This window comes from Lithobates pipiens, unplaced genomic scaffold, assembly GCF_037356315.1.
Source record: "Lithobates pipiens isolate NorthernLeopardFrog02 unplaced genomic scaffold, aLitPip1_a1.2 Scaffold_3, whole genome shotgun sequence".
In the NCBI taxonomy this organism is placed as follows: Eukaryota; Metazoa; Chordata; class Amphibia; order Anura; family Ranidae; genus Lithobates; species Lithobates pipiens.
The window spans coordinates 204,926-219,912 of record NW_027507790.1 but is presented as its reverse complement, the minus strand read 5'-3'; the positions used below and the strand labels follow the sequence as shown (position 1 = coordinate 219,912).

Here is a 14,987-nt window from a genome sequence, read left to right as displayed (position 1 = left end):
TTTTAGTTTTTATCACCAAAAAATAAATAAAATAAATAGCACCAAAAGAAAGTTCTATTTGTGTGTAAAAAAATGTATATACATTTCATTTAGGTACAGCGATGCATAACCGCACAATTACCAAGTAAATTAGTGCTATGCTAAATAGCAAAATGTCCTTGTCATGAAGGGGGTATTCTCTTCTGTAACTGAAATTGTTAGGATTAGGGCAGAAGACAGCTATCTATCCATCCTTTCTATCAATCTGTCTCTCCGTAGCTTGAACTTGTAATCACCTAGTAATAGGATAACAGTGTGATAATGGCGGGAGCCCTCATTAACTGGAGAGTGGGAGAAGATTAGGGAGCCCATATTTATAATCCTGTGCTGATCATCATCTGACTCCGGTGAAATGGCTGCTTCAGAGGAGACAGGAAGTTGCGCGCTCAGTCCTCTAGTGGTGAGGAATCCTCTGTACACTGATTGGAAGGTATGGTAGGTTGTAGTGAGGTCAGGATGCAGCGTCCTTCCGGAGCAAGGAGCTATCGATAACATTTGTAGGAGCTGCAGTCGGGGTAAGCCGGTGTATTGTGCGTCTATTTCATCTATCGATGGGGGGGTTTGAGCACTACAATACAGTTTTCATTTCAACAATGTTCGTGTTTGAAATGGTCTTTCTTTGCTGGTTAGTGCACCAGTGATGGGCAGGCCACAGACATTGGATGCGCAGATACGGCCATCTACTGAACCAGACATGAGAGCTGTCAGTGTTCTCCCCTGGGCTCCCCTACTCCTCTGTCCCCAGGACTGCTGCAGGGGAAATCAAGATGGAGAGGGGATCAGGGAGCCCCGATCCCAAGGGAGAGTGGGAGAAGATCAGGGAGATGCCCAAATTGGCAGCTATGGCATGTGCTGATTCGACATAAATCCAGGGCTCAAAATTTCAAGTTCTGAGCTACCAGCCAGGCCTCAAGGGATACTCGCCACCATTTGCCCTGCCCCACCCCTAATTGCCCTCAAAAACTATGTCATGAAATGACACAAATGTTTTGTGCAGAATAAAAATAAAGCTTAACAACTTTATCCATGCCCAACAATGCAGCCTCACCTGTGCCCACAAATGCAGCCTGCCTGTGCAGGAGAAGAGAGGAGAGGAACAGGAGAGCCGCCCAGATGAGCGTAGGGAATTAGGGCTGAAACATTTAATCGATATTATCGATAATGAAAATCGTTGTCAACGATTTTCATTATCGATTAGTTGGTCCGCACCATGTGATCCGCGGGCCGCGGCCTTAGGAAAGACCGCGGCTTCGGCCTAGCTTCGGAGCTGGCGGCCATCTTGGTACACCCGGCGGCGGCGAGCTGCACGCTAACGTCACCCCCAATGTGGCGTTCAGCCGGTGTCAGCCCAAGTGAATGAATTCTGGAGGAGTCACGGAGTTCTTCTGTCCCCGCACATCCCCCGTGGCAGGACTACCGGTCGGTTCTCCCTGCTGTCTGTCAGTGTTATTGTACGGTGCAGGATGAGTTCCTCAGTCCTCACATTGCTGGGGTCTGTGTATGGGGGAGGGGGATTACTCTAACATTAACCCTTTCCATACAGCCTGCCTTGTCAAGTAGCAGATTGAATGAAGTTCAGCCCTCAGAGACTTCACATCTTCCCTCCAACTTTCCTAAAAAGTCCTGACTTCTTCTGTCCCCGCACATCCCCCCCCCCCCTTTCCAGCGCTGCCGTGATTGGAGGTTGTGCTCTGCACATGCGTGCATCCAACTCCCGGCTTCGGGGTGCCCTTCGCTCCATTTGGAGGAGTCGGTCGAGTCACGTGTGGCGGGTTCAGACTAAGACTCCGCCCCACACCACCCCAGCCTACCGAGGAGGAGCCGCTGTCACCATGAAGGGGTGAGAAAACCCGAGACAGCGGAGGGGGGGGGGGGGGGAGGGGAGCACTGAGAGGAGGTGGGGCAGTGACACCATGTGAGAGGGGAGGAATGTGTCATCTATACTGGGGGGGGGGGGGGACGACGACACGTGTGTGTGTGTGTGTGTGTGTGTGTGTGTGTATGTATGTATGTGTGTGTGTATGTGTATGTATATATATATGTATATATATATAATTTTTTTTTTTTTTTCTCCGATTAATCGATTATGAAAATAATTGTTAGTTGCAGCCCTATAGGGAACACAGCGATAACCGCCTTCATTTCAATTGCTGTATGTTCCCGCTGCTCGTGTCACATACAGCCCCGCCTCCTGGCTCGGGAACTTTGATAGATTCCCCCCGTCTCTCAGCTTTCCCGGCCAGGGAGTGGGGCTGTGTGTGACAGCGAGTGTGGGGAACATACAGCAATTGAAATGAAAGTGAAGTTCCCTACACCAGGGGTTGACAAATTTGCTTGGAATCTAGGAGCCAGCTAAAAGTTAGGAGCCAGGTCCGTGACGGCGATCTGGACCTGTCCCTGGCCTGACATGGAGACGAGTGAGGGGAAGATAGCCCCCAGCCCCCCACCTGTCTCCAAGTCATTGCCCATAGCTCTTAGAGGGACACTTTTATTTTTTTCAAATTACGATTTTTTATTTTTTTAAATTGCATTTTAGTGTAAATATGAGATGTGAGGTCTCTCTGACCCCAGATCTCTTATATAAGAGGACCTGTCATGCTTTTTTTCTATTACAAGGGATTTTTACATTCCTTGTAATAGGAATAAAAGTGACACACTTTTTTTTTTTAAAACAGTGAAAAAAATAAAAATAAAAAGTTAAAATAAGAAAAAATATATATTTAAATGTGCCCTGTCCCGCCAAGCTTGCGTGCAGAAGCGAACGCATATATGAAAGCGATGTTCAAACCATACTTGTGAGGTATCGCCGTGATCGGTAGAGTGAGAGCAATAATTCTAGCCCTAGACCTCCTCTGTAACTCAAAACGTGCAACCTGTAGAATTTTTTTAAACGTCGCCTATGGAGATTTTAAAGGGTAAAAGTTTGTCGCCATTCCATGAGCGGGCGCAATTTTGAAGCGTGACATGTTGGGTATTGATTTACTCTGCGTAACATTATCTTTCACAATATAAAAAAAAAAATTGGGCTAACTTTACTGTTGTCTTATTTATTTTTTTTTTTTTATTAAATAAATTATTATTCCCCAAAAAAAAGTGGACTTGTAAGTCCGCTGTGCAAATATAGTGTGACAGTGTTGCAATGACCACCATTTTACTCTCTAGGGTGTTAGAATAAAAAAATAAATAATAAACACAAACACACACACACACACTATAATGTTTAGGGAAGGAGATGGCTCTATTAGCATTGCTGGTTGTAATTCCAACGGCCACCACAAGAGGGCGCCAGATTCCAGAAGGAACCATAGGATCACAGAAGGCCTCAAAGCCGAGGGCTCAATTACCGGCCGCCGGCGGCACGGCCCGACGCAATCGAGCGGGGGGGGTCCACAGAGGATGCCCCAGACGCCAGGTCGCTAATTCTAGTCGCAAATGCGACCTGGCGCCCGGGTTTTGTCGAGCCCTGCCCTACGCCCATCCGGGTGGCCCTCCACGATCGATGGGAGAAGCACTCCTATTCAACCCTGCCTGCCGACGTTGCTCGCCAGCCCTAAAAATGCGAGCAATCAAGTGGAATTTTTGAGGGCTGATGAATCTGTTTATAAAAATGCATTGTGTAACATTGTACATTAGGGATGACCTTCGTGTTCGAGTCGAACATTGGCTGTTCGGCGAAGTCCGAACATTTTGGTCCGTTCGCGCCAAATTCGTGTGGCGCTCACGGCCCACAATGCACTGCGATGACGCAGTGCATTGCTGGCTCATGATTGGCCAAGCATGCACTGTGACCCCACATGCTTGGCCAATCGCAGCACCAGCAGCGAGGAGAGCCATGATTGGCCACAGGCAGGATGCCTGTGGCCAATCATAGCTCAGGCTGTGTAGTGCACGCCCCACACTATATAAGGCCGCCAGCGCGGCGGCCTTGTGTAGTGTGTTGGCGTCTGAAGCAGTGGGTGTTCTGTGTACCTTCAACACAGTACACACCGATTGTTTTCGGCCGATTTTCGATCTTGCTGTTGTGTAGTGGTTATTGTCTGCGTGCCCTGACCGCAGTATACACCGCTATATTCACCTCACCTATATAGCTAGTGATCTATCTTTTATAATAGAGCTTGCAGTCAGTAGTGTTAGTGATAGTGCGTGCTGTCTGCGTGCTCTGTACCCAGTACACACCGCTATATCCACCTACATAGCTCTTCTCTATTTGAGACCATCTGCAGGAGTTATTGGAAGTTGTGTGTGCCTCCAGCACAGCACAGTATACATCTGTATATACCCCTTTTATCTCTGGTGTTCTATAATAAAGGCATCTGCAGGAGTTAGTGGGTGTTGTGTGCCTCTAGCACAATATACACTACCCAACTGCTTTTTTACCCAACTCCCTTCAGGCCATTACCATGTCTGGAAGGCCAGCAAGGAGAGGCAGACAGGCGCGAGCCGATAAAAGAGGGCAAGCAGGCTCTGTGTCTAGAGACAACAGTGCTGGTCGTGGACGCGGTGCATTGTCATCAGCACGTGGCCATGGGACACGCTTGTCCTTCTTTTCGGCAGCTGGACATGTTGAACCGCAACATGCCAACGACTTGGTAGAGTGGATGACCAAGCCCTCTTCATCCTCCTCATCCTCTCACCCAGTCTCAGGGTACTAGCAAAGCAGCTGCCAACGCATCGTCTTCCCTCCTCTCAATGTCATCATAAGTGACTCCTTCCCTAGACCCACCACGTCCTCCTGAGGAGTCTCCTGAACTCTTTGAGCACAGTGTTGGGTACATGCTCCAGGAGGATGCCCAGTGTTTTGTGGGCTCTGATGATGACACTCAGCTAGAGGAAGGCAGTAGCGTGAGCGCAGAGAGAGGGGATGCTCAAGAAGGACAGCAATCTGGCAGTTATGTTCCACAAGCTGCAGCATACTGCCAGGTTTGCTACAGCGATGAAGAGGGAGGGGATGATGAGGGCACTGACTCCACGTGGGTGCCTGGAAGGAGAGAGGAGGAGGCACATGTCCAACGAGGCAGGATGCCCTCCGGGGGCCAGCTTAGGGGCAGCACACCGACTGAATCACACCGCAGAGCTCCGCCTGTGCAGGGCGCTGCCTCTGCGCGTTATTCTAAAAGTTCTTTGGTGTGGGCCTTTTTTGAGACGAGTGCATCAGATCGCACCGCTGCTATTTGCAACATATGTCTCAAGCGTATCTCACGTGGCCAAAACATCAGCCGCTTGGGCACCACATGCTTGACCAGACATAAGTTGACCTGCCATGCAGCTCGTTGGCAAGCGTACCTCAAAGACCCACACCAAAGAACAAAGCGGACCTCTCCTTGCTCCTCATCAGCTGGCATCTCCAACCCCACTAGACCTTCAGTCCTCTCTGAAACCTGCTCTGAGAGGAATGAAGGTGTAGAATTGGGTGTGTCACAGCCAAGTGCTTCCCGGGAACTCTGCTAGCGGTACACCCATGTCTGATTATAGCAGGCAAATGCCCCTGCCCCAGCTTCTGGACCGGCGAAAGAAGTTCACTCCCAGCCATCCACATGCCCAGCGGTTGAATGCTAGCTTGGCTAAATTGCTAGCACTTCAACTGCTGCCTTTTCAGTTGGTAGACTCGGGCCCCCTTCCGTGAGTTTGTACAATGTGCGGTTCCTCAGTGGCAGGTCCCCAAACGCCACTTTTTCTCACGGAAGGCGATTCCGGCTCTCTACCGGCATGTGGAAGGCAATGTCCTTGCCTCGCTGGACAGGGCGGTCAGCGGTAAGGTGCATATTACCGCTGACTCATGGTCCAGCAGGCATGGACAGGGACGTTACCTGTCTTTCACGGCCCATTGGGTCACTCTTCTGGCACCTGGGAAGGATGCAGGACAAGGTGCAGTAGTGTTGGAGGTTGTTCCGCCACCACGCCTCCAAAATGCTACTATTGGTTGTGACACACCTCTCTCCTCCACCCCCTCCTCTTCTTCTTCCTCCATGGCCTCTTCCAGTGCTCTGTCCTCTGAACCAGCGGTGCTCCGTAGGCGTTCCAGGGGCTACGCAAGTACGCAGGCAAAACGATGCCATGCCGTGCTTGCGCTGGTTTGTTTGGGGGATAGGAGCCACACTGGGGTGGATGTTTTGTCAGCTCTGCAGGGGCAGGCCGAGAGGTGGTTGATGCCATGCCAGCTTAAGCCAGGAATGGTGGTTTGCGACAATGGCACCAACCTCCTCTCCACCCTCCGACAGGGACAACTGACCCATGTGCCCTGTGTAGCTCACGTCCTTAACCTGGTGGTGCAGAGGTTCTTGGGCAGGTACCCCGGCTTACAGGATGTCCTGAAGCAGGCCAGGAAAGTCTGTGTGCATTTCCGCCAATCATTTAATGCCTGTGCTCGGCTGGCTGAGCTCCAAAAGGAGTTGAACCTGCCCAAGAACCGCCTTATATGTGACATTCCCACCAGATGGAACTCAACATTGGCCATGCTGCAGCGGCTGCACACGCAGCAGAGGGCCATCAATGAGTACCTGTGCGACTACGGCACCAGGACAGGGTCAGGGGAGCTCGGGTTTTTCTCACCACGCCAGTGGGGCATGATCAGGGATGCATGCTCTGTCCTGTCACCGTTTGAGGAGGCTACAAGGATGGTGAGCAGTGACAGTGCATGCATCAGTGACACTGCACCTCTTGTCCACCTCCTTGGAGCATACGCTGCGTGGAATAATGGACAGGGCACTTGAGGCAGAACAGAGGCAGGAAGAGGAGGACTTCCTTGCCTCTCAAGGCCCCCTTTATCCAGACAGTGTTCCTGCTGTGCCACCCATCACACAGGAAGAGGAGGAGGAGGAGGATGATTGTGTCAGCATGGAGGTGGAGGCTGGCACTCAGCATCAGCAGCAGTAGTCTTGTAGGGATGATTAACAGTCCCAAGAAACACGTGGACTTGTACGTGGCTGGGAGGAGGTAGCTGCGGATCATGTTGTCCTTAGTGACCCAGAGGACTCCGGACTGAATGCCTCAGCTAACCTACGCTGCATGGCCTCCCTGATCCTGCAAAGCCTGCGGAAGGATCCTCGTATTCTTCGGATCAAGGAGAGAGACCATTACTGGCTGGCCACTCTCCTTGATCCACGGTACGAGGGTAAGGTTGCCGACCTTATCTTGCCATCGCAGAGGGAGCAGAGGATGAGACATCTCCGGGAGGCCTTGCAGAAAGGTCTGTGCAACGTGTTCCCAGAGACTGGGAGGTTACAAACTCCTGGTCCTGGACAACGTGTTGCTGAGGCATCGGTCAGAAGGAGCGGTGGAGAAGGTGGCCGTCTGACTGATGCTTTCAGACAATTTTTTAGTCCGCAGCCCCAAGGTATGATCGGTTCCAGCACCCATGGTGCAGGAATACCTAGGGGCAAGGTCAGACTTGGACACCTTTTCCCACCGAAAATCCTCTGGCTTACTGGGTCTTGAGGATGGATCACTGGCCAGAGATTGCGCAGTATGCAATTGAGCTACTGGCCTGTCCTGCATCCAGCGTTCTTTCGGAACGCACCTTCAGTGCTGCTGGTGGCTTTGTTAGCGATCACAGGGTGCGCCTGTCCACCGAATCAGTTGATCGACTGACCTTCATCAAGATGAATCAGTCTTGGATCACCCACAGCTACCAAGCAGCTGAAGCTGATGTAACAGAATAATTTTTTTTGAAATATCACATCCTTTCAAGACTGCCTGTGCTGATGCTGAGTGACTGTTCTGTTATGTTGATTGTCTATCCTCTTCCTCCTCCGCTGATATGTTGGAAGAACATTTCTGGTTCTGGTTGATGCCATCAGCCCAATTTTTCTGCCACTGTTTAACAGGGGCGTTTAAGTACAATTTTTGATGCAATGCTTTGCAGCAGGGCTAATTCCTGCAATAAAACTAGAGTATATGGAAGAGGTTGCAGTGTGGTGGCACCAGCAGCAGCAGTGCCTAAGGCCAAATTTTTCTGCCCTTGTTTAACAGGGACATGTAATTACAATTCTTGATATATTTCACAGGAGGACCCCTTCCTGTGCCCACCCAGAGTAACGGTGAGGACTTGTAGTGTTGTGGCACCAGCACCACAACCACCAAAGGTCAATTTATTCTACCACTGTTCAACAATGGCATGTAATTACAATTCTTGATATAATTGTTCACAGCAGGGCGCTCCAGCGCCCACCAAGAGTCACTTTGAGGGCTTACAATGTTGTGGCAAAACCAACACCTTGTTCCGCCATTTCTGCAGAGCATATAGGGCAGGCCCCTACTTTCAAACATCCAATTTACAAACATCTCCTACTTGCAAACGGAAGGAGACAACAGCAAGTGAGATGAAAAAAGATGGACGACAAAACAAATTATACAGGGGTGATAACCCTTCCCTATGTTTTCCAAAAGCTTAAAAATAGTTTTTTTGACTGGAGCTACACTTTAAAAATGTACCAGTTGAAAATTACAAACAGATTCAACTTAACACAACAAACCTACACAGTCCCTGTCTTGTTTGCACCGCCTGTATACTGCTGTTCTGAGTATATAGGGCCTGGGGGCCACACACATTTCCTTTTTTTAATATGGGTACAGGGTTCCCCTTAATATGCGTACAAGACCCAAATAGGCTGGTAATGGGCAGGGAGGGCTACCCATGCCATTTTTTCTCAATGATTTTCAACCATATTGCAGGAACCAGATATAACATTAAAACCGCAAGCAGTTTTAAATGGTGTTATTTCCGTTTAATGTCATTTTGTGCTTTTTTTTTTTTTCTCTCACTTTAATCGTCATTAAAATCAGTGCTCCCGCCAAAACGGCCATTTTTAAAAACATTTTAGGCATTGACCCATGTCCCCTGGGGCAGGAGCCAGGTCCCCAAACCCTTTTTAGGACAGTATCTTGCATATTAGCCGTTAAAATTAGCACTTTTCATTTCGAACGTTCGAGTCCCATAGACTTCAATGGGGTTCTAAAGTTCGTTCGAATTTGGGGTCCGTTCGAAAGTTCTGGTGCGAACCGAACCGGGGGGTGTTCGGCTCATCCCTATTGTACATATAAAAATAAACAGACCTAAAATTTCATAAATGGGAGTGAAGGGGAAAACACTGCGCTACTGCAACGAAATCAGCGGCTATCACTCTAACATGCAAATTCAAAACAGGATATAAAATAGTGTAGCACTAAGATAATAAAAACTATTTAATATGGGTGAACAAAAAAATTAGAAAATTAATATAAACAATGATTACTGAAGGAATGATCCCACAGTTATTGTGCAAACAAAGCTGAATATCATAAAGAATTATTGTGCATGATAAAGCTACATATGAACAGTTATTGTGCAACACATTAACAATAGAGCTGTATATCATGAATGCTGAAGAGAAACTATTGTCAGTTCGTCTCTATATGAAAATGTCCTCTTATCGTGCTGAATAGGGAAAAGACCAATCTTCTCATCCAAGATATAACAAGAGGAGAGGAAGGAACCAACAGCAGCAATCTTGCCTGAAGAGATGTTTATATGAGAACCTTCTATAAATATATGATGGGTACTCTTACCAATGATGTTGGACCCACCTGTCATACGACAGTGGGTCTGAAAGGCTTATAATCACCGACGGTTATGCTCTGGCCTTCATTAGGATGGATACCGGTGTGTAGTCCTTGTTTGACCGTCCCGGATCAAGGATAGAGGTAAGTATTCACAACCACCTTCCGGTAGTCTTCAAGTTCCAGGAAAGGATGATATTTCAGGAACCAGGCATATCCAAACTCAGATTTCAGGTAAAAAACTCGTAACACATGGAAAAAAAAAAACGAGGGTGCTCCGGATGGTGCAGATCAAAAGAAATGTTAGGTTTATTGAAAAAATGTATGATGTACAAAATTAAAAAGTGATCACAAAATAAAACATAAAAGCAATGTGGGGTACAAGTAATGCTGCCCGACACCATCGGTCTTCGACAGGGGCAATGCCCCTGTCGAAGACCGATGGTGTCGAAACACGTCGGGCAGCATTACTTGTACCCCACATTGCTTTTATGTTTTATTTTGTGATCACTTCTAAATTTTTTACATCATACATTTTTTTTTCAATAAACCTACCGTTTCTTTTGATCTGCACCATCCGGAGCCCCCTCGTTTTTTTTATTTTTCCATGTGTTACTCATACGAGTTTTTACCTGAAATCTGAGTTTGGATATGCCTGGTTCCTGAAATACCATCCTTTCCTGGAACTTGAAGACTACCGGAAGGTGGTTGTTGTGAATACTTACCTCCTATCCTTGATCCGGGACGGTCAAACGAGAACTATACACCGGTATCCATCCTAATGAAGGCCAGAGCATAACCTTCGGTGATTATAAGCCTTTCAGACCCACTGTCGTATGACAGGTGGGTCCAACATCATTGGTAAGAGTACCCATCATATATTTATAGAAGGTTCTCATATAAACATCTCTTCAGGCAAATAGATTGCTGCTGTTGGTTCCTTCCTCTCCTCTAGTTATATCTTGGATGAGAAGATTGTTCTTTTTCCTATTCAGCACGATAAGAGGACATTTTCATATAGAGACGAACTGACAATAGTTTCTCTTTAGCATTCATGATATGCAGCTCTATTGTTACTGTTGCACAATAACTGTTCATGATATGCAGCTTTATTATGCACTGTATTGCACAATAATTCTATGATATTCAGCTATGTTTGCACTGTATTGCACAATAACTGTGGGATCATTCCTTCAGCATTTATGGTTTGTTCATTTTCTCATTTTTTTTTGTTTTTGTTTTTTTTGTTCACCCATTGTTTTTATTATCTTAGTGCTACACTATTTATTTTATATCCTAAAATGTCATAAAACAATCTTTGGCAAGCAAGATTTTATATTCATGTTATCATATATTTTTTTTTTTTTTTTGTGTTTACAGAACACAGAGATGGCAGCTGCACCGAATCTGGTTGCAAACCGCAAATCCGGCCGCTTTAAGTGGGCTATTGAGTTTGGGATTGGAGGAAGCAGGTAGTGTGCCTTATATTGAACTTAGAAAACTGTTGATTTGCTCTGCACTTCTTCTTATTTCTTTCCATTCAGTCTGGTTTTTATATACTATCAAAAGTTTTTTTTTTTTTTTTTTTTTTTAGAAAATGGGTGTAGGTACCTGTTACCCTTGTCCTCTCCCTCTACCTAGTTTTTTAAAGCGGTTGCTAAGTCACATTGAAGTGACTGGCCTACACACATAGAGATTAACCAAATCCTCCTACATAAGTTGTACTTATCTGCAATTTCTTCTCCTACATCCATTGTCTGAGCGGTCAGAAAAAAAGTGGGGGGAGACAGAAGTTACTCTGCAGAGCTCAGTGAGAAGAGCTCTAAGAGCTGATTGGAGGGAAGGGACGCACCCCCTTCACACAGTAACAGAACTGAAGCTGTTAATCAGCTGGAGATTCCTCCTCTTTTTCTCTTGCTGTCACAGAAAACTTTTTTAGAATTGATTCATGCAGAAAAAAATGGCAGAAACGACACTTAGGCTGCTTTCACACTGCAGCGGGAGCGGCGTCGGCGGTAAAGTGCCGCTTTAGCGGCGCTTTACCGTCGTTTTAGCGGCAGTGTGCGGCGCTAGCGGGGTGGTTTTAACCCCTGCTAGCGGCCGAAAAGGGGTTAAACCCGCCCGCAAAGCGCCGCTGCAGCAGCGGTATTGCCGCGGTGTCCCATTGATTTCAATGGGTAGGAGCGGTGAATACACCGCTCCTTCACCGCTGCAAAAATGCGGCTAGCAGGACTTTTTTCACCGTCCTGCCAGCGCATTGCTCCAGTGTGAAAGCCCTCCGGCTTTCACACTGGAGTTAAAGGGGCCGTTTTTTTTTTCAGGCGTTACACAGGCGCTATTTTTAGCGCTGTAACGCCTGAATACCGCCCCAGTGTGAAAGCAGCCTTAGTTCTCTGGTTTGAGACAAGTACACATTATAGAAGGATGGGCTTTGTTCATATTTCATGTCTGAGGCTTACAACTACTTTAAGGGAAGATAAATAATAGACTTACTGGCTGGATCACCAGATGAAAATAAGAGAAAAGCCTAAATAAAGAAAACCGAATGCAGCCATCACATCTAAGTATATAACCTTTTTGTCTTTTTGGCTTTAGATCCACTTTATCTATATTTAAAATTTTTAGAAAAGTATAAACTTCTTTAAGCGGAAATGTGTACATCTTTGATTCCCTTTTCAGAGGTCGGGGTGACAGAAGCACTACACAGGACAGTATGTATCCTGTGGGATATTCTGACAAACAAGTGCCAGACACCAGTGTGCAGGAGTCTGACCATATCCTGGTGGAGAAGGTAAGGTCACATATCTCTGTAATTGTATATTATGTCCTGACAGCATGGTTTAAAAATTGTTAAATCATTTTCTATGAAATCTATTTTTTTTTTTCTGTGTGCAGCGTTGCTGGGACATCGCTCTAGGACCTCTTAAACAGATACCTATGAATCTATTCATTATGTATATGGCTGGTAATACAATCTCCATCTTCCCAATTATGATGGTGTGTATGATGGCATGGAGACCCATACAAGCGCTGCTTGCTACACCTGCAAGTAAGTTTTTTTTTTTGTTTTTTTTCTTTGTTTTGCTAATATTATTGTAAAGTGACAGTTATATTACCTGTGAGAAAACGGGCACTATAAATGCTTCTGCAGTTGTGCCATCAGCTTTTATTTCTTTTTGTAATGAAAGTTCATTAAGTTTTACAGGAAGCACAAAGTTCCATAAAAGTAACAAGAACCATACAAAAGCTATAGGTATAACTTCCACGTCTGTTATACGCAACTGCAAGAATCACTGATATAGATAACGTATGTACTGCCTTCATTAAGGGCTGGGACATATCACATATTAAAGGGCACTGAATCAAAGTACAACATGTATCACAACTAATGTATATAAATAATGCCTGAACTGACCTATGAGGTATGGCACACATGCAGCGAGCATATGTGACTCAGATGGAACGGCAGCATTCTGGAGGAGGAAAGGGGTAATGGGATTAGGAGAGAGAAAAAAGGAAAGCGATAAACAATCTAATAACTAAAGTTGGGTACATCCATAGGGGATTGTGCAGCAATGACACATCTTGGGTAGGGTATAGGGATGGCGGTTTGATCGTTGGCATCTCCAAGGAATAATACATCCAGCCTGACCAAATATTCCTTCTTCTCCTTCTTCTTCCTTCTTCTTCCTTCTTCTTCCTTCTTCTTCCTTCTTCTTCCTTCTTCTTCCTTCTTCCTTCTTCCTTCTTCTTCCTTCTTCTTCCTTCTTCTTCTTCCTTCTTCTTCTTCCTTCTTCTCCTTTTTCCTTCTTCTTCCTTCTCCTTTTTTTTTTTTTTTTTTTTCTTCCTTGTCTCTGACCATATGTATCCACCACTCCGCCTCCCTCTTCCAGTATCGGATTTTATTTCTATGTGGATCTCTGCCTAGAAGGATTTACCTCTTTTGCTGGCACAAGAATTGAAGGCAATTTCCTAAACGGAAATACAGTTGGCTGTAAAAATCTGACAGCGACTGTGCAATCCCTCTAAGCTAAAATAGTGTTAATATTGCTGTTTGTCTCAAGTGGAGAGGGTTCTAGTATATGTAAGTGCTAACGCTAAAACATGAATTGGAAGGGAAATACTCCCCAATGGGGGTCAATACAGCAAGAAATACCGGGAAGTGGTGCTAACCATTTGTCACTTTATCCATAACTAAATGTTTTGGTTGTAGATTTTCTTTCAGCATGAAAATTTCTAAAGCTTAGCACCCCTAGGATTGGTACCATATTGGGTTATATTAAATATTTTACATGCTTTCATTTCTGTTCTTGTTTAGCTTTCAAGCTCCTAGAGAGCTCTGGTCAGCGGTTTCTACAAGGGCTGGTTTACCTGATTGGAAACCTTTTGGGTCTAGCATTGGCTGTTTACAAGTGTCAGTCTATGGGACTCTTGCCTACGCATGCTTCTGACTGGTTGGCCTTCATTGAACCACCAGAGGTTAGTCTACATCTTTGTACAGATTCCAGTGTTAAATGTTAGATTGTGTGATATATGAACTAAGATTGTATCGTGCAAGTAAAAGCATAACTTTCAGGGGCTTAGAAAAAAGTTATTGATAAAGATTTTAATCTGTTAATGTCTATTTTGCAGAGAATGGAATACGTTGGCGGAGGAATCGTATTGTAAAGCTAAAAGATGCACAGAAGCCTTTTATCATGAAGTTTGTACATTGTGAAAACTGCTAACTACTATTATGAAAGAATATTTGTTTTGTCCCTTAATAAATTATTATTTCTTCGTAAATTGTACGAGCGTGTCCTTATTCTACAATAGATCTTAAATAAACGCCAGCTTGCTTTTGCTGCAGCGCATGTAGTGCTACTTGGAGGAAAATTATAAGCAAAACTACACTCTCTCTCAGAACTAAACTCAATCAACATTAACTATTTTTAATCCTTATGCTGCTACCATTAGGAAAGTATATTATATTTAAAAATAGGAAGAAGGTTTGGGGTGGGATTATAACAGTGCCAACAAATCATGAAAACAAAAAATAATTAAAACATGACATTTATTTTAAACATTCAATTTGGATCAGATAAAACCATTATGTATCCTTTATACATCTCCATTATGGCGATCACACTGAAAGGATTCCAATTAATTGGTGGTTACAAGATGTTGTGTTTTCCCAACATGTTTCGCCAACATTGGCTTCTTCAGGGGATTACAAGCCACCAAAAGGGTATGTAGAACTGCACAAGGGATATACAAAAGTGCAAACATCAGAAGATACAAAAAACGAACATAAAATGCAACTGTCAAACACATACAAAAACATAATATCATTTGCATTATCCACTAAACCCAGAGTTTACCCCTGCAGATCCCTGGGGGTTCACCATTGAGATCAACACCACCACTGCGGAGAG

The 14,987-nt window shown here is 45.4% G+C and overlaps 1 protein-coding gene across 3 annotated transcripts; it reads left to right on the top strand.

Annotated features, from left to right (window-relative positions):
* The first annotated feature begins 370 nt into the window (after nt 1–370).
* EMC4 (ER membrane protein complex subunit 4) lies at nt 371–14,358 on the top strand. Of its 3 annotated transcripts, none has more exons than XM_077461117.1 (6): nt 371–439; nt 10,954–11,045; nt 12,253–12,364; nt 12,469–12,622; nt 13,892–14,052; nt 14,206–14,358. In XM_077461117.1, the coding sequence occupies exons 1-6, from the start codon at nt 392–394 to the stop codon at nt 14,239–14,241; spliced, it is 603 nt and encodes a 200-aa protein (XP_077317243.1). In that variant the 5' UTR covers nt 371–391; the 3' UTR covers nt 14,242–14,358. The 3 variants fall into 3 exon arrangements, with proteins under 3 accessions (XP_077317243.1, XP_077317244.1, XP_077317245.1); XM_077461118.1 differs by lacking the exon at nt 371–439 and adding an exon at nt 449–554; XM_077461119.1 differs by lacking the exon at nt 371–439 and adding an exon at nt 489–569.
* Nucleotides 14,359–14,987: the final 629 nt, after the last annotated feature.

Bases quoted from the DNA above. Each gene is read 5' to 3' on its own strand.
- EMC4 (XM_077461117.1), top strand. From the start codon at position 392: ATGGCTGCTTCAGAGGAGACAGGAAGTTGCGCGCTCAGTCCTCTAGTG. The intron at 440-10,953 runs GTGAGGAATCCT...TTGTGTTTACAG, and splicing joins GCGCGCTCAGTCCTCTAGTG to AACACAGAGATGGCAGCTGC. The intron at 12,365-12,468 runs GTAAGGTCACAT...TTCTGTGTGCAG, and splicing joins ACCATATCCTGGTGGAGAAG to CGTTGCTGGGACATCGCTCT.